Source organism: Odocoileus virginianus, chromosome 2 (genome assembly GCF_023699985.2).
Source record: "Odocoileus virginianus isolate 20LAN1187 ecotype Illinois chromosome 2, Ovbor_1.2, whole genome shotgun sequence".
Lineage (NCBI taxonomy): Eukaryota > Metazoa > Chordata > Mammalia > Artiodactyla > Cervidae > Odocoileus > Odocoileus virginianus.
Genome location: NC_069675.1, coordinates 65,525,770 through 65,552,950, shown reverse-complemented (window position 1 = coordinate 65,552,950; position 27,181 = coordinate 65,525,770). Strand labels below are relative to the sequence as shown.

The window sequence follows — 27,181 nt, the reverse complement described above, 5'->3', positions numbered from 1 at the left end:
GGAATGAGGCAGCAAGGAATGACTCCGGAGTCTGGAGCCTGGAATCAGTGAGTCCACGCCCTGAGGTCACACTCCAGAGCTCAAACTCCAGCAGCTGCGAAACACTGCTAGAAGCCAACCTCAATCCCTCATGCCACCAATGAATAAAATTCTCTCTCAGGTTTCTGGGATAAGTGGAGCCAACTGGTCTTTTCAGACCTCCATCTAGTTAAAAACCCTCATACAGATGGCCACGGAAAGTCCCTTCTACAAACCAACTTAGCAGAGGGTCTCTCTGCAGGCAGCAAAGGCTCAAGGCACAGGGCAGATACCTGAGTTCTGGGTAGACATTCTCCAGGTACCACTTGAAGCTCTGGCACTGCAGGTTCTTCCTCAGGTTCCGTCTGCTCTCGATGCTGGGGGTGGCAGGGGCGGGGAGATACGGAGACAAAACACAGCTGGTTGGAGACAGGTACCAGCCACAGGGGCCCAGGGGCACCCACCCTCCAGGCTGGGAGGTGCCCCATGCAGCCCGTGCCCAATCTCTGCACCCACGGCTCTCTGGAGGGTGCTGGAGAAATTAGCAGAGAGATTTTGAGAGCCCCAGAGAGAGCTATGGAAACACTTGGCAATACCTCATAGTGGAGCGGTGATGTCACCAAAGATTTGTGCTTTTACTTGGAAATAGAATTTGGGGGTGTTTTTACTTTTCATTAAAAACAAAGCCACAAGAACATTTGGCGTGTTGTTATTAATTCACTGCCAGGGCTGTAGGTCTACTTCCTCACAAATCCCCCTCTGGATTCTGCTCTTAAAATACCACCCTCACTTCCCCCACCCGCTACCCCCAATTCCGGCCAAGCCAGCCTCAAAGAATTCTCTTCTTTAGCTGGTTCTGGGCTTTGGCCATCACATATTTACCGAGTACCTAGTATGTGCCGGGCATTGTGCCCAAGAGGGACCTGATGGTGAGCTTTCAAGCAAGAGAGACAGGTAAAGAAGCAGGTGCTCACAGCCCAGGGTGGATGCAGGGTAGGTGTGCAGGGAATGTGGGAGCATCTCAGGGGTGGCCCCTTGCTTGTCGGGTTGGTGGTGGTTGGGTGGTGATGTGGAAGCTGGAAGGAAAGTGAACATTGTCTAGACAAACCAGAAAGAGGGTAAAGTGGGGGCCCCTGGTAGTGGCAAGGGAACAGCAAAGAGAAACAGCATGTGAAGAGGGAAGGGGTCTATTGACAGTAGCAGTGGTGCAAGTTAGAATGTGTTGGGGGGGGCATGGGAGAGGGGAGGTGAGTCAGAGGAGAGGTGAACGTGCAGTCATAAAGGTCCTGTGAAATATCAAGGAGGAGCTTGGCCTTTATTTTCAGGGCAATGGGCTGCCACCGATGGGTTTGAAACAGTACAATGTGGCAGTATTATTCCTTTAAGAGCATCTACTGATGGTGCCAAAGAATTGATGTTTTTGAACTGTAGTGCTGAAACAGACTCTTGAGTCCCTTGGACTACAAGGAGATCAAACCAGCCAATCCTAAAAGAAATCAGCCCTGAATATTCATTGGAAGGCCTGATGCTGAAGCTGAAGCTCTAATACTTTGGCCACCTGATGCAAAGAAATGACTCATGGAAAAGACCCTGGTGCTGGGAAAGATTGAGGGCAGGAGGAGAAGGGGATGACAGGATGAGATGGTTGGATGGTATCACCAACTCAACAGACATGAGTTTGAGTGAACTCTGGGAGATAGTGAAGGACAGGGAATCTGGGTGTGCTACAGTCCGTGGGGTCTCAAAGAGCTGGACATGACTGAGCAACTGAACAACAATAGCAACTGAAGGTAAATGAGTTTGGTGCCCAAAGCTGGAAGAGCAGTTAGGAGATCACTGTCGAAACCCGGTGCTGACCATGCTTTCTGGCAGGGGAGCAGGGTGGGATGGGAGAGAAGGACAGGTTTCATTCTCTCTACTCTTCCACCAGTACACCTGATTTCCATATACGTCCTGTTCTTCCTGGGCAACCACACAGAACCAGCCCTGCTTTCTCAAGCCTCGCCTCCTTCCACCCCAAAGACTGGACTAGGCGCCCTCATGATACTGGAACTCCTTATACAGCATTAACTGCATCTCCTTACCAGATGCTAAGCAACATGAGGACAGGAATGACATCATTTAAAAAAGGCTAACTGTTCAGTATTTGCAAGAATCCAGACGATCAGTGTATGAGTGAGGCAGGATCTCTGGGACTTGGTGATAGCTTAGGTGTGGGAGGATGGGGAGGGAGAAGTCAAGGTTGACACTCAAGATTTCTGGTTTGACAACAGGATGCATGGAAGAGCTAAGGTGGGGAATATGGTAGAAAGGAGCAGGTTTAGGAGCAAACAGGAAGAGTTCAGTTAGAACTTGTTGAGTCAGAGGAGCCTGGGAAGCATCCAGGCAGAGATGTCCAGTTGCCATTCGGACATAAGGACTGGAGCTCAGGAGAGGTGCAAGATGTGTTTAATCATTCAGTCGTGTCCAACTCTGCGACCTCATAGACTGTAGCCCACCAGGCTCCTCTGTCCACGGGATTTTTTTAGGCAAGAATACTGGTTGGGTTGCCATTTCCTTCTCTAAGGGCTGGAGCTCAGAGAAGAGGCGCAGGAGAAGGATGGAAACATGCTTATCGGCAGCACGGAGGCGGCTGATGGCAGGGAAAACCTGGAGTAAGACGAGGGTTTATGACAGGTCCTCTAGGAAGACCAACACACAAGGGTGGGCAGAGAGGGTGCAGCTTGCATCTCAGGATGAGAGCCAAGACTTCAGTTCTAGAAACCGAGATCAGAGGGGTGCCTGAAGGGGTCTGGGTGGGAGAAGACTCATATCAATAGAGTAATCGAGGAAGGTAAGGGCCCCGGGGGGGGGCATGGGTGGGCCAGGTGGGAGTGATTGTAGGGGAGGGAAGCCATGGCCTCAGCTCACAGTCAGAAGAAGGGAAATGGGGAGCCACAAACAGCAATGTGGGCAGCTCTTTCATGACGCTTGGCTCTGAAGGAGCAGAAGACAGGGTATAGGTAATGAGAGTTGGGCGATCAGGGAGCATGAAGGCACAGGGTGGGCGAAGTCCCCTGGAACAGAGGCTCCCACACTGTCTGCAGGTTAGAGTCACCTAGTTGGTGGGGGGGGGGCATCTTTTACAAATTCTATAGCCCAGGACACAGCCCAGACTTAATCCACTCTCTGGGGCTGGAATAGAGGCAGCAGCAGTTTTTGAAGCTCCTCAGGTGACTGAGACATGCAGACAGTCTGGAAACCATCACCCTGGAATTCTGCTCCTTGAGTTGAGGTCCTCAGACCAGCAGCACAGCACCACCAGCACCACCTGGGGCTCGTAGAAATGCACACTACTGAACCAACATCCACACTGTAACAAGATCCCCCGGAGATCTGTGTGCACATTAAAGTTTGAGAAGCTGAGAGGCAGGCGGAGATGAATCCAGGCAGTGGGAACTCGATCAGTGCTGATTTATGAATGAATGCAGGAGAGAAGAGTGCATCTGGGGAACAGGTAGAGGGCTGGCCTGCCACAGCAGGAGGCACCCCTTATCCTTCCAGATAAAAGAGACAGGGGGATAGTGCAGGTTCAGGGTGGTTGGGCTCAGGAAGCTGGTGCTGTCTATTTCATCTATAAAACAGAGGTGTTACGTGCTGTGAGTGAAAGCAGGGCAGACTCCGCAGCTGGGGAAAATGGAAAAGGTACAAATGAAGATTGAAGGAGAATGCCGGCCAGGCAAGGGGGCAGGATTAAGAGGCCCACTGAGGGCCTCCCTGAGCCGGATGGCCACAGAGGCTTAGCAGCGCCAGCTGATACTCCCAGAGCAGTTCAGCAGCCTGCCCACAGGGAGAAAAAGGCACAAAGTCAGGCTCACCCAAGGTCAGGAGGGAGGCCTGGGAGGGCGGGTAGATGCCCAACATGGCAAGAGATTCAAGGACAACATCTTTTAAGCACTCTGCTTACGCAAGAAAGTAGAACCCAAGCTGGAGAGGGGAAAGGCAGTGAAGAAAGGAGGGGTGGACGGACATGGCCAGTGAACCGGAAGTTAGCTGAGGACTCAGAATAAACACTGTGGGAGGCTCTGAGGAGAAGCGGAGACCAGCGTGGGTTTTCAGTTTCAGAAATGCAAACACTTTGGCAGGCTTGTGATTTAATCCACCTGGGAGTGAAGGGCTCGATCGATGGAGTGTAGGCCGCAAACATGCCATCTGCTCCACAGCCTTAGTACAACTGAGGGACATCAGATGACAAAAGCCACCAGTTGCCCCCTCTCAAAAAAGATGAATATGACATCAATCAAGTTGCATTTTTCTCTACTCAAACCAGCCCTGAGTTGGGGAATGCAACATCACAAAGTTTGGGGATCAGACAGGTGTGATTTGAGCTTCTCCTCCTATAATGGTGTGATCCATGGCAAGTACCTGAAGCTGAAGAAGCCTCAGGCTACTTATCTGTAAAACAGGGGTAATTATACCCATTTCTCAGCTTGCAGAGGACTAGTGAGGCATCTCATGAAATGGCATCTGGCCCTTAACTCCTCTCCCTGTCCTCTTCCACCCCCATGAAGCTGGAGCCCTGCTCTAAAGGAGGTCTACACAGTACTGTTCTTCCTAAAAAGAGGAGGATTTAGGCTTCAGTAGCTGAGGAGGAGGAGAAGGGAACTCTAATCTAGAGGGAGCAGTGCTGCTTAGTCCAGCATCCCACCTTTCTGGAAAAAGCTGGAAACACCAGTCCACTGCACAGGGCATGGCTCTACCCACTGAGTGGATGGTCCAGGCTTCCAGGGTCTCCCACAGGTGTGGCCCGGGGCCCTGTACCCAGGACTAGGCAGGAGCAAGAAGGCACATCAAGGCAGAACAGGCCCAGCCCCGGCCCCAGCAGCCAGTGAGCTGCGGCCCTGGGCTGTCTGCACAAACCAACCAGGGGAGACACTCACTTGCCAAAGGGCCTCTCCAGGGCGAATGGCCGGGAAGCATAGTAGTACTGCTTGTATTCATCCATCCACACTTCAGCTGTCCGCTTGGTGTTCCTGGAGAGACAAGGGGTGTCAGCGACGGGCTGTCTGAGAGGACCGGGGATGTACCCAGGTAAAATACACACATGTGACGAGTGGGCAGTGTCGCCCGCACGGGGGCCACCACGGTTCAGTAACTTTATTCTCCCCAGGGTGCTGAGCCCACCAATCTCCAAAGGGGCCTCTCCCCCAAGACACAGGATTTTAGTAGTCACGACATACCCTCTTCCCAAAAGGCACAGACCAGAGAAATTATACCAGAAATTGAACTTCCCATGGCCCTCAGAAAAAGAGAAAAAAGCCAGGAGAATCTGGTGTGTCCCTTTGGTGACAGTACAAGAGGGGAGAGTGCTGACCATCTCATCTCTGGCCATCCGTGGGCTCCTGTTCTAGACTCTCCCCATCAGCAAAGGACGCAGCTCTCCAAGGGGAAAGCCAGTCATGCACGAGATTTGCACAGGCCATGTGATTAGCTTGGCGCAGGTGTAAAGAATGAAGTAACCAAGCCATCTTGGTCAAATATTTGCCAGGACTCTGAAGCTTTTTTAAAAAATTAGCTATCTGCTGTGAGTCTAACCCCAAAGGTCACAGAGAGAGAGAGAGACATGGAGGATGTTGCCACTCAGCTGTCCGGGACACCAGGGTACCAGGAAGAGAAGATACGGGAAAACAATCAGAGGCCTAAGCAGCACCGCCCAAGGCCTGAGTACATGGGACTCGGGGGTGCCACCAAGAGGGCATGGCCTGCCGTTCAAGCCCGTGGACCTGAAGGAGTTTTGCACACGCAGTCAGCTCTTGGTGCACTGAAGACAGCTTCTTGCCGGCTCCCTCCACTGGCCCAACCATAGCACACTGGACGCTGCCGAGACCACACTGCCCCAAGTTTCCCCTCAACTCCATTGGTGGCATGCAGGGCCCAGTCCCAAATGCAAGGAACTTTCTAGAGCCTGCGGCTCTGCCCCCCACTCCCCAGCTGGCCCCCGCTCCACATCATAGCCCCTTGACTTTCCTGCACCAGGAATCCCAGCTCACCTTTCCCGGTCAAGACCCCAAGCCCAGGCAGCCCTGCCTTTGTTCCAGTCCCTGCTAAGGGGGTTCTCACGACCCTACCCTGCCCAGCACGAGGTCAGCTTTCTCACTGGTCAAGCCTACAGCTCCCCTACACCTGTCCACACCCAAACCTGTCCACACGTGTGAGTAACCAAGGATGAGGGAACCCAGAAGAAAACACTGCAGGGGAAGAAAAACACTCAAAGAGGTGCTCTGTTCCTCCCTCCCCAAAATGGACCAAATGAGAGGAAAAAAAGGCAAAGGAGGAATAAATGGGGAGTGAAGTTGTCAAGTGACAAGAGGATTAGACAGAAGGGGAGAAGCTGGAGGAAAAGATGAGCAGAAGGAGAAAAGGAGGTACAGAATTATTTTTAAAGGAGAGGAAAAAGGTTGAAGGAGAAGAAATCATGAGAAGGAGACAGGTGTATGGAGGGAGCAAGAACAGGCAAGTGGGCATCGCTGGGTCACTGAGATCTCACGATCTTTGTCCTGTCCCTGGGCAGGAAGTGACGAGCCCCAGGAAGGGAGCCCAGGGCCTCAGGGGCTAAGGCAGCCTGGCTGTTTCTGTGCACCCACGAGGCCCTGGAGCGGTCACCTGGGCTGTATCTACTTGTGCCTCCATTCCCGAATCTTCCCCAAGAGCCTTTCCCCTGGTGACCCAGCCTGAAGGTGATCCCTGCAGATCCCTGCAGGGGATCTTCTAGAACTCAGCGGCAAAAACGGCTGCCCTCCCCCTGCCCCAAACAACACAAAATACCCTGAGCCCTGCAGGAGGGTGCTGCCTAGTGACTCAAAGCCCCCAAGGCCACAGGCAGGGCCTTGCCAAGCCTGGGAGAAGTCAAGGGTGGAAAACGACCTCAAGGCCTCCAGCCTGGACCTGGATGGGCAGGCCTGAGCTCTCTTGCCCAGGCTGTGGCCCAGCAAGCGTAACATGCAGCCCCTGTCCATTCACGACACTCAGGCAGCCGAACCTACTAGAGAACCCGGGACAGCCACAGTCCATCACCAGAAAAGCCCGTGGCCACCGCCACCCCCGGGGAACCCGAACCCCCACAACACATACTTACTTTATATACGTGTTGGCGTTGCCATCTGGGAAAATATATGGGTGCTTCTTCCGGAAGACATGGCCCACTCGGCTGCAGGGGACGATCTCCAGGCTGCCCCCACACATCCATACCCTGAAGGAGATTTCTGCAAGACAACGACGCCCCCATCACTGCTCTGCTTCCTAGACTGAGCCGCACAGAACGGCAGCCCTGAGACACCAGGTGCCGGGGAATCCCAGGTCCCAGGGCGAGGGGAGGGCGGCCAGCAGCCTGCCTAGGGCACCGACTCCACAGCCAGACTCCACGGGCCTGCTACTTTGGTTTCCCTGCCCACAATGAGGATGCTAACAACTCACACCTGGGAGGGTGGTTTGCCTTAACCATGAAGCTGGCGGACACAGAAGAACATATGGAGGACGGTGCTTGCGCCTTTGGAACACTCTCCGGGGCTAGCAGGGTGGGGGCCTCCGTGTCAGGCTTTGGCCTGGAACAGAGGAGCCCAGGGACCATGCTCAAAAACTGCTTTTGAGCATATGGGAGGTTTCAGGGTGGAAGATGAATTAGACTAGCTCCTATGACCCTAGAAGGTCAGAACCAGGACAAAGGAGAAAGACTTTTCCATTAGAGATTATGGGAGAACTTTCTGCTGGTCAAGGTCCAGATAGAAGAGGTTGTCATGGAGTTAGTGCATTTCCCACTCTGACAGGTTGGCAAGCCACATGGCCAGGATGGGACAGACAAGACCAGTTCCCAGGAGGCACCTGGACAAGGTGTCAATGCTGAGAGGCCATTCTATCTCCTGCAAGGGCATCCGAATCACAGCCCGGAGAAGGAAGTCTGAGTCATAGCCAAGAGCTGCGAACAACCACAGAAAGTGCTGGAAGCCTCGAAGCTGTTGCTGGGGTGCTCGCCTGGGTAGGGATTTGCAAATAAACCCATTTTCCCCAGTTGGCTGCTGTAGCAGGGACCTCGGGGAGTGGGGTGAGGTAGAGTCAGGAGAGGTGGGTGGGCTGAGACCATGCTGGTCGATGCCCTTCTCCCTCAAAGCTGCTTCCTGCAGGCTTGGAGCAGTGGTCCTGCCCAAGAAGGGAGTGATGCTGTACCAGGGTGGTGGTGGTGGCGGGGGGGGGTTCCGTCACTGCCATCGTTTGGAACCACTGAATGCTGTGAGGGCATTTCAATACTGCTTTTAACTTTTCTACAGATGGTGCACCCCTTTACTGACTTCTCCCAGTGCAATTGCCCCCCTGTATCCCACTGGATATGCCACCAGTGGGAAGAGCCAGTTTCGCATCTGGAATGCCTGCCTGGGCCATGCTTCTATAGTCAAGCTGAAGAAAGAGGAGTTTGCTTCAGGAAACACCCAGGCTGGTGGGCGACTACCTCTGGAAGCAGGCTTGTGTCCATGAGCAGAGACCAAAGAGGTGGGTATTCTACTACTGCCCACCACATCTGATGTGCCCCACCCCTTCGCACCTTGGGCCCCACCTTCCTGGGTTTCCTTACCATGGGGTCCTCTCCCTCAGCCTCTGTCCCTCCCACATCCTGCTGTCTTTCTCCCTTCTTTTCAACCCTGAAAGCAAGTGTTTGGACACAAATTCTTCATTCTGATCCTCACCTGTTCTCTCACCCTCTCCCTGTCCCCTCCTGTTTCCTGCCCTGTGTCTCTGGGAAATTTGCAGGCCAAGCTTCCTTGATACCCATCTCAACCTGCCCAGGTGCTCTCCCCAGCAGGATAGAACTCATTCCCAGCTTGCTCAGATTTACTCAGAGCGGGGGCAACATGGACACTAGGGTGAGGAAGGGACTTCTCAAGATTGCTGCCAAATGATGGTGAGAACATATGGTGGGGAGAGACAGGAAGAACTTGGCTTTGGGGTCAGCAGCTCTGAGTCTGCAGAAATCCACTAGCCCCGTCGCTGGGGAACCCTACTTGATCTAGTTGAGGCTGGGCTTCTTCACCTGTCAAATGAAGATCATAAAAGTACACCACAGGATTGCTGTTGGTATCATTGAAGTGGAACTTCAAGAGTAAATATGAAAACTCTTCAGTGCGATGGAAAGCTCAGTGACACAAAACACTCCTCTAAAGCCAGTCTCTTTAAGACATGGATGCCAATGACATCACCCCCCTGTGCCCACTTCCAACTTCCTAGACGGTTTACAGCTTCCTGCTTCTGCCACAGGAGGCACTTGAAATCTGTGGACCTAACACTGGAGATTTTGACTCCCCACAAAAGTCAATGATATATGATAACCTGGCGTTTGGCTGGGGCACTGGTGGAATCATGGGCCCCAACCTAGTGTTTGCGGGAGATGATGAGTGAGCTTAGCTGATGGCCAACATCCAGCTCTCCTTGTAGTGATGCTCAGAGGGGCGGGAGGGCTCAGTGCAGAGAAATGTGATGATATGTGTGTGAATTTAGTCCCCAGGGCTAAGACCTACTGGACTCCAATCAACTCCTCTACAGGATCTCAAAACAGGGCTCGCTCTAGCTCCCAGAAAGGAAAACCCTCACACCCCTCAAAAGTTGAGATGGAGGCCTTGCTTACTGGATATAACCTGTGAATTTTGTGCAAGCTTTCTTCCAAAAATATGCATACATTTCTGTGGTCTCTTCCTTACATGCATTCAAATGAGACATATGTCCCTCATTTGCAAAATGAATCCCTCCAACCTGTGCAGTCTCCACACCCCCAGCTCCCACTAAACCTGTTTCCCTGTGCTTCCTTCACCCACCATTTTGCTTTGCTCTGAATCTATTGCCCCCCCACTCCTCTGCCACCATCATGCAGAGATGCCCATCTCAGAAAGTACTGACCCCTGACCCTAGTCCTTCTCTACCTTCCATCTGGGCTCCTGGCATTCTCCACCCCAAGGCTCTGGGTCTGAGTGCCTTGCTGTCCCTGCTTCCTCATCTGGCCCAACCTTCACTTGATGCTGAGGACTCATTCCCATTCTGCCAGCCCAGCTCTCCTCTGGCCTCCAGGACCAACTCCCATGGCTGCCTGCGGCTCTGTCCAGGTGCACTGGATGCCCTCAGATGCAGTACATCTTCTACCCATCATCTTCCTCTCATACCCCCCTACAACCTGCCTCCTCTCCTCTGCCTCTAAAACCATCGTCCCTGCTTGTTTTCCTGTGTCTGTGTTTGAAAACGTCCCAGTTCTGCAGACACAAGCCACGGGAGGAAAGGACCCCTCCATTTACTCGTGGGCTGGGCTTTGCTGGGTCCTCTCTCAGGTAGTAACTTATAAGTTGTCCCAACAAGCCCACTCGTAGTTGTGGATGTTATTTTTCAAAGCAGAAGTAGTCCTGATGGGACTGCAGGTGACTAGCATTCAAAGCGCATCTCCCCATGTCCAAAACTCCTGCCCCTGGCCTGATCCCACCTCCCTCAGTGTGAACACCCACCATCAGCCAATACTGCTGCGGGCACAAAGATACTGACTTCAGGGCACTCACAGACGGACAAGAGAGGCCAATCTATAACCAGCTGTCCCATTTCTACCTCATCAACTCCTTCATCCACTCCTGACAGCTGCCTGTCTCACCTCTCTTTCTGGTTAACTGATGCCCCCAGAGCCTGCAGCCTGAGATGCAGTAAGAGTGTCTCTGCTCTGGAGTCCAGAATGTCGTAACCAAGATGACCTGAGCAGCATGCCTTGCTGTCCTGCGGCCAGAGTCAAGGCAGTCTGAGTGAGGAAGCTTGAAGTGTTCAGAGCAGTGTAAGGATGTTTGGGTACCACAATGAGGAGTATTTAAGACCTAGGACATCCCTCTAGTTATCCTACATATATCTACACCACGACTGCAGGATAACGCTGTGCATCCACCCAGGACTGGGGCCAGGCCCAGTGACTCACAGGTTTATGCTGAAGCCTCTGAGAAAGCCTTGTGATCCCAAAGCCCCAGGCAGTGGGGGCCACAGACCGAGGCGTAAAGCAGCGGGCTCTCCAGGTGCGGCCCTGATCCTCTACTTGTCAGCAGCTCCTGCAAAGTCATCACTTTCTCGTGTGAAGGAGCAAAAAGACAATGTAGGGAGTTTGGGGGAGGGGGTGGTTCTTGCTGAGTCAGCACCCGCATACTCCCTGATGACAAATGTCATGCAGACCTAAATCTGCTCTGAATTCGAGGCAGGGAGATATGTAATTATTCCATCCACACTGGGGGTGCTGTTACCTTATTTTTTTTAAACTTCAGGTTAATATTTGGGAAGTAACTGCCCTCCTTACCCTCTGTTCTCAGCTCTTCCCTTCTATCTCCACATCAACCCATCAGTAGTGTTACCAGTGCTCATAAAACAACCCTTCACCAGAACCAACGTCCACCTGACAAGCCATGATGGTGGACAGGAGTCCAGGTGAGAGGAGACAGCTTCCTCCCCCAGAACCACACCAACTGCTCTGCCACTTCTCAGCCATATATGTCAAGGCTGGAATTTCCTTTGATAGCCTGGTTTCTGGACAAAGGCAATGGGAGCATTAGACCCGACTCTATTTAAGGCAGTAAGCCTGTATTAAGTGGAGCCTCAAGGACTATACACAGATATCTTTTATCTAACAGCATCAGCCACCTACCACTGGACAAGGCAAAATCTTGTGAGGACAAAGGGATTGGAGTGGACAGTGATGGGCAGAAAGAGACCGTCGCTCATCAATCCACAGAGACAAATGCAATGACAAAGATTTTCCTTTCAAAAAATCTTTATGTTCTTTGGGCCACTTAGCCAGAAACCTCTGTTTTTATTTTTTTAATGAGTCCACAGACTCAGGTAGAAGCAATCTTACTGAGCCACAAAGGACAGGCTTGAACCTGTGAGCAAAACTGTGCTTCACATCACTGGGGACAGTCAGGGCCGCATCCAGGCTCCTGACTTCTGAGATGTAAGCACAGGCTCACCACGGTCACCACAGGCTGTCCAGCGAATGTCATGGCACACACCCTTTACCTCTCTACCATGCCTCTGGAAATGGGTGGTCTTAAGGGACCGCACCTGGGCCTGGGGCTCACCAAGCAGCCCCACCTGGGGGGAAAGATGACTCTTCATCAGACCTGGATGCTTTTCTTAGATGAGGCCACTTCTCTTCTCTTGAGCCCCTGAACCTCGAAAGGGTGAGACCGAAGAGAAAGCGGGAGGGATCCGCTGTCACTGCTGGGTCTGATAGGGTACTGCTCTGACAAACCTGCTCATGCAGCCCAGAGAGGAGGTGGGTTCCCTGTGCAGGACCTCATTCATCTTCACGGAGACCCTGGGAGCTTAATGGGTTTCCACTGCTGACCTTGCTGCCGTAACAAATTACCACACCAGCCTGGGGGGCGGGGGTTGGTCCGGCCCTCTGCCGAGGGTCTCCCAAGATCAAAATCAGCAGGGTTGGGCTTCTGTCTGGGGGCTCTGACACTTTCCAGTTTACTCAGCTTGTTTGCAGAACCCAGCTGCTCACAGTCGTGGGACTGAGGTCCTCTCTTCCTCGCTGGCTATAGGTCAGGAGCCCCCTTCCTCCTTCTACGCGGTCCCTCCCTGTTCACACCTGGATGATCCTTCCTAGGCTGTGAATCTCTCAACTGCTTCTGCTCCATCTCCTCTCTCTCCAGGCAAAGAAAGTTCTCTGCGTTAAACGGCCCACCTGATTAGACTGGGCGCCCCCGGATAATCCAGGCTGCTGTCCTAGCTTAGGACGCAGTGCCATCTGCAAACTCAGTGAGGGAAAGTAACTTTTCCAGGGACACACAGCCAGGGACGACCACAGAATTCACACGTAGGCCTGTCTGACCCCACAGCCCATGTTGACACACACGTGACCCTCCAAGCCCGACACTGCCTAACGTCCCTGACTACATTCTGGGGATGGAGGAGGTGGTGCTGGCAGCTCCTCTCTGGGACCCACCTCATCTCTCTTTCCTCAGTATTGTCGGTTGTATCTGCTATGCTTTGGAAACCACCCGCCTCCATTTTAAATCCAGAAATCCCATATTCTCCCTTCATATATGTACCAAGGTCTCCACTTTGGAAATGTACACCTCTTTCCACCATACACAAACACACACACACACACACACACACACACACACACTTCTACTGGGCAATAGGTTCCTTTCATCTCTAAAGACCAAAAGCTAAAGTGAGTAGATGTATTAGATATTTTTCATGTATCCTGTGTTATGCAAATTGGAGTTTAAACATCCAATATTAATGCAAAACAACTTCTGGGGGGGAAAAAAGGCTAAAAGCCACACTTCCCTAAAGGCTGCTTCTACGCTGAACTGCAGATGTAATTATCAACACTCTTCAGTTCTTCTTAGAAACGCTTTCTGGGAATAATGGCACCACGGTCGGGCTGCTTGAGTGCACAGCAGTGTCGGCATTCAAGTGGCTGCTGAGGTCGCTCTCAAAAGATGAAAGTGAGATGGGCGGGTGAGGCAACGCGCCACTGAGGATGGTCCCAGTCACCCTGGCCGGAGCCTTGTCCAGTGATCTCATGGGCTTTTGTGCTGTGAAATCAAATCAATGCAACAAAAGAACCACATCTGGAACACACAGAAATTTCATGTCTTGGGAGAGAACAGATATCTCTTCCTGCTGTTATTCCCCACAAAAAGAGATACATGGATCAAAGGAACAGAATGGAGAGCCCAGAGATAAACCCACACACCTGTGGTCAATTAATCCTCAACAAAGGAGGCAAGAATATACAAAGGAGAAAAGACAGTTTCCTCAGCAAGTGGTGTGGGAAAGCTGGATAGCTACATGCAGATCAATAAAGTTAGAGCACATCATACACAAAAATAAACTCAACATGGCTTAAGGACTTAAGTATAAGACATAGCACCGTAAAACTCCTAGAAGAGAACATAGGCAAAACATTCTCTGCTATAAATAGTACCAATATTTTCTTAGGTCAGTCTCCCAAGGCAAAAGAAATAAAAGCAAATATAAACAAATGGAACCTAAGCAAACTTACAAACTTTTGCACAGCAAAGGAAATCACAAACAAAATGAAAACACAACCTGTGAACTGGGAGAAAGTATTTGCAAACAATGTAACCAACAAGGGCTTAACTTCCAAAATATTCAAAAAGCTCATATAACTTGATATATTTTTAAAAAACTCAATCAAAAAAGGGGCAGAAGAACTAAACAGACATTTCTCCAAAAAGGCGTACAGATGGCCAACAGACACATGAAAAGATGCTCAATATCACTAATAAGTAGAGAAATGCAAATCAAAACTACAGTGAGGTACCACCTCACACTGGTCAGAAAGGTTATCATCAAAAAGTCTATAAATAATAAATGCTGAAGAAGGTGTGGGTAAAAGGAAACCCTCCTACACTGCCGGTAGGATTGTAAGTAGGTGCAGCCACTATGGAGAACAGTATGGAGACTTCTTAAAAAGCTAATAATAGAGCTACTATACGATTTAGCAATCCCACTTCTGGACATATATCCAGAAAAGACAAAAACTCTAATTGGAAAAGATCCATGCACTCCGATGTTCACAGTAGCACTATTCACAATATTCAAGACATAAAAACAACTTAAATGTCATCAATAGATAAATGGATAAAGAAGATGTGGTACATATATGTATATATATCTATATATACAGATAAATATGTATATAGATATATGTACACACATAATGGAATATTACTAAGCCATAAAAATAAAATGAAATAATGCCATTTGCAGCAACATGAATGGATCTGTCGATTAACATACTAAATGAAATGTCAGACAGCAAAAGACAAATAACATATAAATCATAGGTGTGGAATCTAAGAAAATTATACAAATGAACTTATTTACAAAACAGAAACTGATTCACAAACAGAAAACAAACTCATGGTTAACAAAGGGGAAAGTGGAGGGTGGGGGAAGGATAAATTAGGAATTTGAGATTAACATCTACACATGACCATATATGAAATAGAGAGCCAACAAGGACCTACCATATAGCACCGGGAACTATATTCAATATTTTATAATAAGCTAAAAGGGAAAAGAATCTGAAAAAGAATCTATAGGTATATGTGTAGCTGAACCACTTTGCTGTATACCTAAAACTAACACAGTATTGTAAATGAACTATACTTCAATTTTTCTTTAAAAAAAAAAAAAAAAGCATTGCTTTTTCTGGCATGTAAAATGCTATAAAAAAAAAATGTCCAGAAATGACTTTTAAAGTGCTAGGAGCTGGCTATAACAAATGGAATGGCGGAATTGGAGAAAACAGTATTTCCTGTGATAGCTGTCTGCAGGGTTTTTTTGTGAGTGTGGGGTTTAAAACATTTTGTGATGATTATAAAATGTCTCTCCCACACCTCCCCTGGAGTTTCTCTCTACTTTCCTGTTCCAATCAGCACTTATTAATGCCAGACCACTGGGAAGCCACATAGAGGGGATCACCCTGGATGTGAGCAGATGTGTGTCAACATTGCTATAAAGAGATGGTACTGGTAGGCTGGGGCTTCCCAGGTGGCACTAGTGGTAAAGAATCTGCCTGCCAGTGCAGGAGACATAAGGGATGCGGGATCGATCCCTAGGTCAGGAAGATCCCCTGGAGGAGGGCATGGCAATCCACTCCAGTATTCTTGCCTGGAGAATCCCATGGACAGAGGAGTCTGGTGGGCTACAGTCCATAGCATCACACAGGGTCAGACATGGCTGAAGCAACATAGCACAGACGCACTGATAGGTTGGACCAGAATGTGATGTCATTGAAAATAACATGCTGCCTGCATCTACACATGGCTGCCGTGGTAAGGAAGGATCACATGCATTTTGTGACGGTCCACAGGGCAGAACAAGGCCCAACAGATGGAAGCTAGGCTTTGGTTTGACTTAGAAGATTTACTAACAATTCAACACAAACATTCTCAATGACAGAACTTGCCAGATTGTGAAGCAGCAAACACATCATCATAAATAGCATTCAAGCGGACACTGGATGACTGCTATCTATCAAAAGAGCTGTAGAAAGGATTCCATGAATGGAAAGAAAGGCTAGAGCACACCATGAAGAATCATGAGAGGTACTGCGAACACCAGGATATCTGATGAGCTCTGTTCAGAGAGAGAGAGAGATCTCGTCCCCATTGAGAACACCAAGGGCGTACCTGGCTCCAAGTTCTCCTGGGCTGGTGCTGAGAGATCCCACCTCAAACTGCACTCCAAAGACCCTCATGGGATCCCAGGACTGAGTCCCAGGCAGGATATTTGGTTTGTAGGAGTTGGGGTTTTCTGCTTTGTTTGCGGAGTTTCCAATCTGGCCCCCATATGGCGGGAGACAAATTTTTCTGATGGATTTCTGTACACGGCCCGGTTTGGGAGAACAGATGCCGTTGGTCAGGCCAATAGCCATAAATTTCCGGGAAATAACTCTTGGTGACTGAGGAAGAAAGCCATAAAACAGCCTGGAGGCAGGGACAGGAGAAAACAATGGCAGAGGACAATGTATGGCATTACCACTGAATGCCAGGACGAACCCCATGGATCATTCTCCTGGCTGGAACCACTGCACGGGGTGTGACTGTGCCAAACACGTTCCCCAGTGTCCAGAGAAGGGGAAGGGGTCCTGACATCCCAGATTCTTACTCTTCCTCTCCTCTGGTTTATTCATCAAATAGTTACTGAAACCTCCTTCGCAGAAGGCACCATATGGAGCTCGCCAAGAAAAAACAGACCAAGTCCCTGCCTAGTACAGCTTACATACTGGTCATCTCTTAGGTCTCACCTGCTGGAGGGAAGGAACAGTAACTAACACGGACTGTGTCCATATGGTGCCCGGAGCTTTTACAGACTTACCTGTGTGGGTTTCCACAACAACCCCCAAGCATCCATGTGTTACACTTCTAACACATGAGGAAACTGGAGGGTCAGTCAGTGTCATCAGCAAGACGGAATGGGTCTCTGACTACTTTCTCCTGTATCTGTACATGGCAGCCCTATGCCACTGTGCCACAACTGGCCATCTGTTTGCATAGTTCTAGAGCCTGGAACCCAGCCCTTCCATCCCCTTCACTTTGCATCACTTTGCAAGAAAAGGTAAGGGCAAGTTGCCTCCAGAGCTTCTGTAGCACTCACCCAGCTGTTCTTGTTTAGTCACTTAGTCCTGTCCGATTCTTTGCAACCCCATGGACTGCAGCACATCAGGCTTCCCTGTCCTTCACTATCCCCTGGAGCTTGCTCAAACTCATGTCCATTGAGTAAGTGACGCCAACCATCTCATTCTCTGTCGCCCCCTTCTCTGACCCTCAATCTTTCCCAGCATCAGGATCTTTTCCAATGTTGGCTCTTCACATCAGATGGCCAAAGTATTGGAGCTTCAGCTTTAGCATCAGTCCTTCCAATGAATATTCAGACCCTCCTCATTAACCCAGACTATACCCCTAGAGCAGCCAGCAGATGTGATCCAGATGTTAGTGGTGGTGCTTTCAATCTTCCTCATGCTTTTATCCCCAGTCTCCTTCCAACTCTAAATTTCCAAGTTCAGCACTCCTAGCTCAGGTCTGCCCCCAGCCCGCCCTCAGGCTTGGCGCTCTTCCTTGGTCTTTCTGGCTTTTGCATCTCAACTTCTCCCTAAGGGTCCCCTGGGCATGTTTCCCTGGTCCTCAGCACCCACGTGGCCCCATGCAAAAACAATCTCCTTTCCTCCCCACTTCCAGCAAACACTCCTCTGATGCCCCACATGGTCTTCCCCCAAAGGAATGACCTGCTGCCCATCTCCCTGGCCCTCATCACAGGCCCAGGTGGTCCAAGGACATGGAGGACCCTGGCCAGGCCCCAAGATGCAGAGCCAGCAACTCACCGAAGTTCTCCCCGCCCCAGATGTCCATGTCTGTGTCGTATTTCCCCAGGTAGTCAAACCAGGATTTGTCCATCACGAAGAGCCCTCCAGCTATGATGGGAGTCCTGTGCAGTTGGCAGGAAAAGAGGGAGGGTCAGTCAAGGGAGGGGGCCCACTGTCATGTTCTTCTGCCCTTTCGGTCCTGACATTGAGGCCATATCTTTCCCGTTTCTGCTCCTCTTCAGAGAGATCCACACGTGGTCCACTTACCCCAAACAGGAACACGCTCTGGGACTTTTCCCATTGACTATAAACCTACTGACCCTGCAGACAGGCTAATGCACTCATCTGCACACCTCCTGTGGGGCGGTTTCCAAATTTGCTCAGAAGTCTAGCCTTTCCTGACTCTCTCACAGGCCCTGCCCAGCTGGGCTCTCCTGGGAGCCCCACAACAGAAGGCAGGGACTGTGAGCCACTGACTGGGCACAGAAGAGAGGCTGAGGCAGCACTGTGAACAGCACATCTGTTTCTTGAGACTGGTCTCTCTCCCCCACTCCGCCCCCCCTCCACTACAGATTGAATTATATGCCCTGAAAAATGTGCCGGGGTCTTAACCCCCAGTGGGCTTCCCAGGTAGCAAAAGTGGTAAAAAACTGGCCTGCCAATGCAGGAGATGCAGGTTCAATCCCTGGGTCAGGAAGATCCCCCTGGACTCCTGGAGGAAGGCATGGCAACCCACTCCAGTATCCTTGCCTGGAGAATCCCATGGACAGAGGAACCTGGTAGGTTATATGTCCATGGGGTCGCAAAGAGTTGGACACGACTGGAGCAACTTAGCACGGACGCAACCCCCAATGCCTCAGAATGTGACCTTAATTAGAGAAAAGGTCTTCACAGAGGTGATAAAGCTATAATGAGGTCATGGGGCTGGTCCCAATCCAATAGGACTGGTGTCCTTATAAAAGGAGATACTCAGTTGCAGAAACAGACATGCACAGAAAGAAGATGAGGTGAGGAGACACAGAGAGAGAGTGGTCCTCTGCAAGCCCAGGATGGGGCCCGGCACGGCCCTCAGGAAGAAGTCACCCTGCTGACACCTCGAACTTGGACTTCTGGTCTCCAGAGCTCAGGACAGCACATTTCTATGGTTTAAGCCATGCAGCCTGTGGTGCTCTGTTGCGGCAGCCTTCATCTTCATTCTCTTTCCTTGGGGCCCCTCCCCACCTCCCCTCTCCTTGACTGCTGAGAGAGATTCCAAAGAAGCTACTTGGAAAGGAAAGGGCTGCAGAATCCAGTCAAACAACCCAATGATCACAAGGATGGGTATCTGGGGTGGGGGTGGAGGGTGAGCCCCTGGGACTAGGCCCCTCATTCAGCAGGTCCAGACAGAGAAGGGAGCTTTATGCCAAACAGTCAGTTGATATGGAGCAGGTCAGAAGCTCGGTCTGCCAATGCCATGACATCCTACTGTCCTCTGATAACTGGCTCAATCCTGGGAAACACTTGTCCTCTGATGAGCAGAGATAGCCCACAGGAAGAGAACCAGCCCTGAGAACCCCACCCCTGGGACAGAGAAGGGAAACCAGAGCCACCCTGTCCTTGCCTCGGCCTACTGCTGCTTCAGGTGACTCTGGGAGTGTGGCAAGTAACCGAGGCACTGCTGTGCTGCATGGCCCTCAGGATGATCAGAAGGCTCTGCTCTCCCTTGAGGAACAAGAGCACTATCCGGTGTGCCACGCAGCTCCCATCTCCCTCTCAGCATCACTCCAGATCGTGAAGGCTGGAGGAGGGAGGATGGGCTGGCTGGTTCATGCGACAGAGGTTCCACTGCAGGGTTCTCCCAATCTCCACTGTCTGTCGCCACTCAATCCTTCATAGCCCTTTAGGTCTCTGTTTGACTTAAGTTAGTTCAGTGAAAAGGCTTCCCTGGTGGCTCATATGGTGAAGAATCCGCCTGCAATGCGGATGACCCAGGTTTGATCCCTGGGTTGGAAAGATGCCCTGAAGAAGAGAATGACAACCTATCCAGTATTCTTGCCTGGAGAATTCCTTGGACAGAGAAGCCTAGCAGGTTACAGTCCATGGAGTAGCAAAGAGTCAGACATGACTAAGCAACTTACACACAAACAATTCAATGAGAATGATCAGACATTTACTCTATGCAGGCCCTGAGATGCAGAGATTCCCCCAAGGAGACCAGGGCATCTCTGCATTCCCCAGAAGGAGCAATTCTAGTTCCCTGGTGTTCTCGCCACATCCTCAAGCACTTGCTGGCCTCCTGAGGCTCCACTGGAGGCCGATAAGTTTTGGCTTGGAGGTTCCCAACAGGCCTGGGACAGGCGTGCTCTCCAGGCTTAGGAATATCAAGGTCACACACATGATGCTGAGACCATTACTTGGACGGCCAAGCCCTCAGATGGGCCCGACCCCAGGCAACCATCCGGCCACTTTGCTGTGGGTCACAGTGAGGGCTGGAGGTGAGAATGTAGATCAGGACAAGGCCATCTACAGCACCACACAAGCAGCCCAGAGCTGACGCACCAGTCATGTGTGTGAGCACATAGCAGTGGCCACGCCTTGACAGCAGCCTCCACCCATAGCAATGACTGACGACCCTCCTGGGCTGAATACTGACATCCAGGACCCGGAGGCTAAGGAACCTTCTTTCCCCTTGTCAGAGGCTCAAATGGGACCACGTGGAACCCTCCAACATTTAGCAGGAAGTGTAAGTACATCAAGGCTTCCCAGGTGGCGCTAGTGGTAAAGAACCCACCTTAGGAGTTCATAAGAGACATAAGAAACACAGGTTTGATCCCTGAGTTGGGAAGATCCCCTGGAGGAGTGCATGGTAACCCACCCCAGTATTCTTGCCTGGAGAATCCCATGGACAGAGGAGTCTGACAGGTTATGGTCCATAGTGTTGCAAAGAGTCGGACACAACTGAAGCAACTTAGCACACATGCACGTAAGTACATCATGGCAGATGTGAACAATGCTGAGCCAGTCCTTAGCACAGGTCTCCACCAGCCCCCATCCCTCCAGCAGAAATCTCCACAAGGACAGAAACCTCCTAAAATAAGGGCAAAAGTGGCGCTGGCCTGGCAAAAGGTCCTCTTGGTTTCTGGCCAATCTTTTGAGCCTCTCCTGTGGACTGCTTCCCTATAGCACGTGACAGAGGGAAGGGCCAAGTGGTAGTGAATCTTCCCACCCCACCCTTGCCCTGACTCACCTAATGGGCTCAGTGGGGTCCAGGCGTCGAGCCTTCTGCTCTGGTGTGAGCTGCTCCCATTGGAAGTGGAGGCTCCAGTCAAACCCTGAAACACAGCATCCAGTCTGACTCAGTCTCTCTGATGAACCTGCAGAGCTTGCTCATTCGGGCTCATGAACATACCCAGTTTCCCAGGTGGTCCTGGGATAAGAGATCTCACCCAGGCTGGTTGGCAACAGAGCTGCCTGATTTCCCTTCCACTGCTGCTTCTTTCTCCAGGCCCTCCTGCCTGTCTGAGCCTTCTCTGCTGGGTGGACTTAGGGAAGAAGGGCAGAGGATACAGAGTGGGAGTTGAGAGACCCCAAGAGTGGTACCCAAGGGGGACATGATGGACAATTACAGAGTGCGGCCCTTGGCCATGAGTCTTGGGAGTGGGGGTGGGTGTGAGCAGGAGGTCTGTGAGGGTTGAATCACTCCCAGTCTGTCTTGAGGAGTCAGCGCTCAGCCCTGGGCACAACTGTGGTGGGCCTCAAGGAGAGAGAGGTACCCAGTGCTGAGGTGTCAGAACAATGCAGGCCCCACAGGGCGGGGCGGGTGGGGAGTCCTGCTTCCCTCCCATCCTCAGGCCCTGGGGTGACCTGCCCCCTCTCTGATGCTTCCACGCACAGTCCTGTGGTCAGGGCCACCCTGCAGCTACTGACATTACAGGATGCAGGGCCGGAGGTTCCAGAAAAACCATTAGGAGACCTTTCCTCTCTCTCCCTTGGCAGTAATGACTAGGACAAAAAAGTCTTTCTGGGCGAGGGCATTGGTTGGCCCCACTCACCCCCTCTGAGCTCCGAGGCCGACTCAATGTAGTTGAAGGTGTCCAGGTGAATGATATCAATCACGGGGCACACCACCCGCGTGTAGTCCTGGAAAACGGAAGGCCCGCACTCAGATGGTGGCATCAGGGAGGCAGGCCTGGGATTGGGGGGCAGGGCGGGGGAGGGCCGGAGACTGGTTTCAGGGCCTTGACCAAGCACATCCCTCTCTGCATTTCAACATTTCTCATGTATAAAGTGGGCCATCAGACACTGTGACCTCTCCACAATGCCTACAATGCTAAGAGCCTTTCCTTTACTCCTGGGCGCCTGCGTGGCCATCTAGGCATGGTGGGGACATGGAGAGGCTGGCGGGAGTGTGCTGCTCACTGAGGAAAGGGACATCAGGAAGAAGGGGGCCCAGGAAGTCCTTCAGTGTCACGGGGCTCTCAGGAGGCAGTGGACACAGTCAGCTGGGAAGGTGACCCCAACAGCTCCCCTCACAGTGGGAACTTCCCAGTACTTAACCTTCTATGCCTGTGGTTCATGGGCAAGTTGAGAATAGCATCTCCACAGATTCTTAACTTCACTTGTCACCTGTGATACTTGAATCTGTAACTTCAGCCCCAACTTTGCTCCTCACTTCCCGACTCAAGCAGATCCAGTACACCACCCGCCTCTCCATACGGATTCATAAAGCTCTGCAGTGGGGCCTTCACCAGCCTCCCTGCACACGTTCCTTCCCCTGGTTCCCTACTTCTGTCAACGTGTCCCCCTTCCTCTCCAGCACTAACTTAAGAAGCCCCACCTCTGCCCATCAACTGGATCAATCCTGCTGATTGTAATCCTAAAACCGCTCTTCTGAATGGAACCTCTCTCCTATCCCCTCACCCCTGCAGTACAAGGCAATGGCAATGAACTCCTGGCCCTCCCCCTCCCCCTCCTCACCCCTTTCCCTGTCATTCTACAGGTGGCAGACACAGTTGACTTTCAAATCTCACTCTGCAGCTCTACAGCTAAAAACCTGAACTGGCTTGAAAATAAGGTTCAAACTCCTTAGCCCAGCATCCAAGACCATCAATAAGAGGCCTGTATCTAGTTTCTGCTGGGTTTCCCAGGTAGCTCAGTGGTAAAGAATCCACCTACCACACTGCAGGAGATGCGGGTTCAATCTCTGGGTCTGGAAGATCCCCTGGAGAAGGAAATGGCAATGCGCTCCAGTATACTTGCTGGGAAATCCCATGGACAGAGGAGCCTGGCAGGCTACAGTCCATGGGGTTACAAAAGAGTCGAACACAACTTAGCAACTAAACAACAATCTAGCTTTCCAGCCTCATCACCTGCTCTTTCCCCCAGGCTATCCTGCTGATAAGCATCAAAGTCCTCAAGGAGATAGTTTCAAAATCTGCAAGACTTCTCAGGGGCCATCAAGGCGTTACATGGATTTTTAAAACATTTCTTACTGTTGGGGCTTCCCTGGTGGCTCAGATGGTAAAGCGCGATGCGGGAAACCCGGGTTCAATCTCTGGGTTGGGAAGATCTCCTGGAGAAGGAAATGGCAACCCACTCCAGTATTCTTGCCTGGAAAAACCCATGGGCAGAGGAACCTGGTAGGCTACAGCCCATGGGGTCACAAAGAGTCGGACACGACTGAGCGACTTCACTTTCACCTTTCAGCTTTTACTGCTGGGTGAACACTCCTATACTGATGTGGAAGAGGGGAAACTGGGCCCCAAGGGCAGGATGATGAGAGTCCAGGAGCTGGGAAGAGCCAACAGGCCTGGACCAGCCAGGCAGTACCAGGCACTTTTCCAGTCCTCTGCCCCTCCCTGTCCTGGTCAGCATGGGCAGGCACTTCTGTTTCTCTTGCAGCGATTTAATTTCCTGGTTCAATCTCTCCCCTAAATGAGGCTGTCTTCTTATTTTAAGCTCAGAATCACTGAGTACCTGCCTTGATGTTTACAGACTTAATCTGGCCTCAGTCTCCATATAGGACTCATTCTGAGAGTGACAAGGTGCCTTTGAAGCCAACTGGCTCCCGTGGAAGGAAATGCTCATTTTCAGTGCATCGCTTCCCCCTCTGGGATGTGCACAGATGCTTCCAGCACAGTCAATGCTGTATCTGACTGGCTGCCACAGTGCTCTGAGGCCACTGCCATCGTGGATCCAGGTGTGTATACACACCACGTGCACACACAGCCACCCCCACCCACACCACTATCTACACAGAGACACACCCCACTCCTGACTTGAAATCTGAAATACTCTCAGAAATTCAGAGACTGACTTTCTTCTGTGGGTATGACAGAGGCCTCTTTTTGCCTTTGTCTGCTGAGTTTGGCTTCTGCAGCTTCACCAAATCCTTAGGTAGGCCCTTGTGCACCAAAGGACTGACCTAAAGATATGCTTAGCCCTTGCCCAACCCCTGAGAGGTATCTTCTAAGCCCTTGACTTGTTCTGCTTATAAGTGTCTCTGTTTACCTGGGAGCCCTGGGCTATATTAGACTCTGCTGACAAGGAGATTTGTGGTGAGAGCCTTGGGCCATGTGGTACGAACTAAATTTAACCTCTGGAGGGGCATGGAGACTGTGGCAGTGATCAGTCATGTCTACATGGCTGACCTCCGATAAAAACCCTGGACACCAAGGCTGAGGTGGGCTTCCCTGTTCGGCAGTTCGCCATGCAAGTTGCCACACGTCCTGGCGGCAGGAAGCAAGTGCTGCCCACACACCAGATCTAGGATGATCATGCCTGGAACTCTTCCCATGCGCTTTTTCCTGCAGCTGATTTTAACCCATATCCTTTTGCGGTAATACACAGTAACCATGCGTATCTAGTAAATTATTGAACATGAGGGTGGTCTTAGAAACCCCAAACTGAAATCCTGTTGGTTTTTTTTTTTTTCCATTTAGTTTTATTAGTTGGAGGCTAATTACTTTACATCATTGCAGTGGTTTTTGTCATACATTGAAATGAATTAGCCATGGATTTACATGTATTCCCCATCCCGGTCCCCCCTCCCACCTCCCTCTCCACCCGATCCCTCTGGGTCTTCTCAGTGCACCAGGCCCGAGCACTTGTCTCATGCACCCAACCTGGGCTGGTGATCTGTTTCACCCTAGATAATATACATGTTTCGATGCTGTTCTCTTGAAACATCCCACCCTCACCTTCTCCCAGAGTCCACAAGTCTGTTCTATACATCTGAGTCTCTTTTTCTGTTTTGCATATAGGGTTATCGTTACCATCTTTCTAAATTCCATATATATGTGTTAGTATACTGTAATGGTCTTTATCTTTCTGGCTTACTTCGCTCTGTATAATGGACTCCAGTTTCATCCATCTCATTAGAACTGATTCAAACGGATTCTTTTTAATGGCTGAGTAATATTCCATGGTGTATATGTACCACAGCTTCCTCATCCATTCGTCTGCTGATGGGCATCTAGGTTGCTTCCATGTCCTGGCTATTATAAACAGTGCTGCGATGAACATTGGGGTGCACGTGTCTCTTTCAGATCTGGTTTCCTCAGTGTGTATGCCCAGAAGTGGGATTGCTGGGTCATATGGCAGTTCTATTTCCAGCTTTTTAAGAAATCTCCACACTGTTCTCCATAGTGGCTGTACTAATTTGCATTCCCACCAACAGTGTAAGAGGGTTCCCTTTTCTCCACACCCTCTCCAGCATTTATTGCTTGTAGACTTTTGGATAGCAGCCATCCTGACTGGCATGTAATGGTATCTCATTGTGGTTTTGATTTTCATTTCTCTGATAATGAGTGATGTTGAGCATCTTTTCATGTGTTTTTTTGCCATCTGTATGTCTTCCTTGGAGAAATGTCTGTTGAGTTCTTTGGCCCATTTTTTGATTGGGTCATTTATTTTTCTGGAGTTGAGCTGGAGGAGTTGCTTGTATATTTTTGAGATTAATCCTTTGTCTGTTGCTTCGTTTGCTATTATTTTCTCCCAATCTGAGGGCTGTCTTTTCACCTTGCTTATAGTTTCCTTTGTTGTGCAAAACCTTTTAAGTTTCATTCGGTCCCATTTGTTTATTTTTGCTTTTGTTTCTAAAATTCTGGGATGTGGATCATAGAGGATCCTGCTGTGATTTATGTCAGAGAGTGTTTTGCCTATGTTCTCCTCTAGGAATTTTATAGTTTCTGGTCTTACATTTAGATCTTTAATCCATTTTGAGTTTATTTTTGTGTATGGTGTTAGAAAGTATTCTAGTTTCATTCTTTTACAGGTGGTCGACCAGTTTTCCCAGCACCACTTGTTAAAGAGGTTGTCTTTTTTCCATTGCATATCCTTGCCTCCTTTGTCGAAGATAATGTGACCATAGGTTCGTGGATTTATCTCTGGGCTTTCTATTCTGTTCCATTGATCTATATTTCTGTCTTTGTGCCAGGACCATACTGTCTTGATGACTGTGGCTTTGTAGTATAGTCTGAAGTCAGGCAGGTTGATTCCTCCAGTTCCATTCTTCTTTCTCAAGATTGCTTTGGCTATTTGAGGTTTTTTGTATTTCCATACAAATTGTGAAATTATTTGTTCTAGTTCTGTGAAAAATACCGTTGGTAGTTTGATAGGGATTGCATTGAATCTATAGATTGCTTTGGGTAGTATAGTCATTTTGACAATATTGATTCTTCCAATCCATGAACACGGTATAGTTCTCCATCTGTTTGTGTCCTCTTTGATTTCTTTCATCAGTGTTTTATAGTTTTCTATGTATAGGTCTTTTGTTTCTTTAGGTAGATATACTCCTAAGTATTTTATTCTTTTTGTTGCAATGGTGAATGATATCGTTTCCTTAATTTCTCTTTCTGTTTTCTCATTGTTAGTGTATAGGAATGCAAGAGATTTCTCTGCGTTAATTTTATATCCTGCAACTTTACTGTATTCATTGATTAGCTCTAGTAATTTTCTGGTAGAGTCTTTAGGGTTTTCTATGTAGAGGATCATGTCATCTGCAAACAGAGAGAGTTTCAGTTCTTATTTTCCTACCTGGATTCCTTTTACTTCTTTTTCTGCTCTGATTGCTGTGGCCAAAACTTCCAAAACTATGTTGAATAGTAGTGGTGAGAGTGGGCACCCTTGTCTTGTTCCTGATTTTAGGGGACAAGGGACATATTTTAAATATTTTTTTAATATTTTAATTATTTTTTATTTTATATTTATATTTTATTATTATTTTAATATTTAAATTTTTAAAATATTTTAAATTTTAAAATTTTTTTTAAATTTTTTTTAAAAAAAACCTTT

At 49.9% G+C, this 27,181-nt stretch overlaps 1 protein-coding gene across 3 annotated transcripts in view; it reads right to left on the bottom strand.

The window, feature by feature from the left end:
• GALNT14 (polypeptide N-acetylgalactosaminyltransferase 14) overlaps positions 1-27,181 on the bottom strand; it is a 229,851-nt gene that overhangs the window by 12,176 nt on the left and 190,494 nt on the right. Inside the window, exons 7-12 of one of the 3 annotated variants that reach the window (XM_020877825.2) lie at positions 21,940-22,027; positions 21,135-21,219; positions 17,927-18,030; positions 7,133-7,259; positions 4,938-5,030; positions 312-395 (exon numbers count right to left, since the gene is read on the bottom strand). In XM_020877825.2, the coding sequence (XP_020733484.2) occupies positions 312-395; positions 4,938-5,030; positions 7,133-7,259; positions 17,927-18,030; positions 21,135-21,219; positions 21,940-22,027 (581 nt within the window). The remainder of the gene's footprint in view (positions 1-311; positions 396-4,937; positions 5,031-7,132; positions 7,260-17,926; positions 18,031-21,134; positions 21,220-21,939; positions 22,028-27,181) is intronic. The other 2 variants (XM_070480760.1, XM_020877829.2) reach the window with 2 other exon arrangements.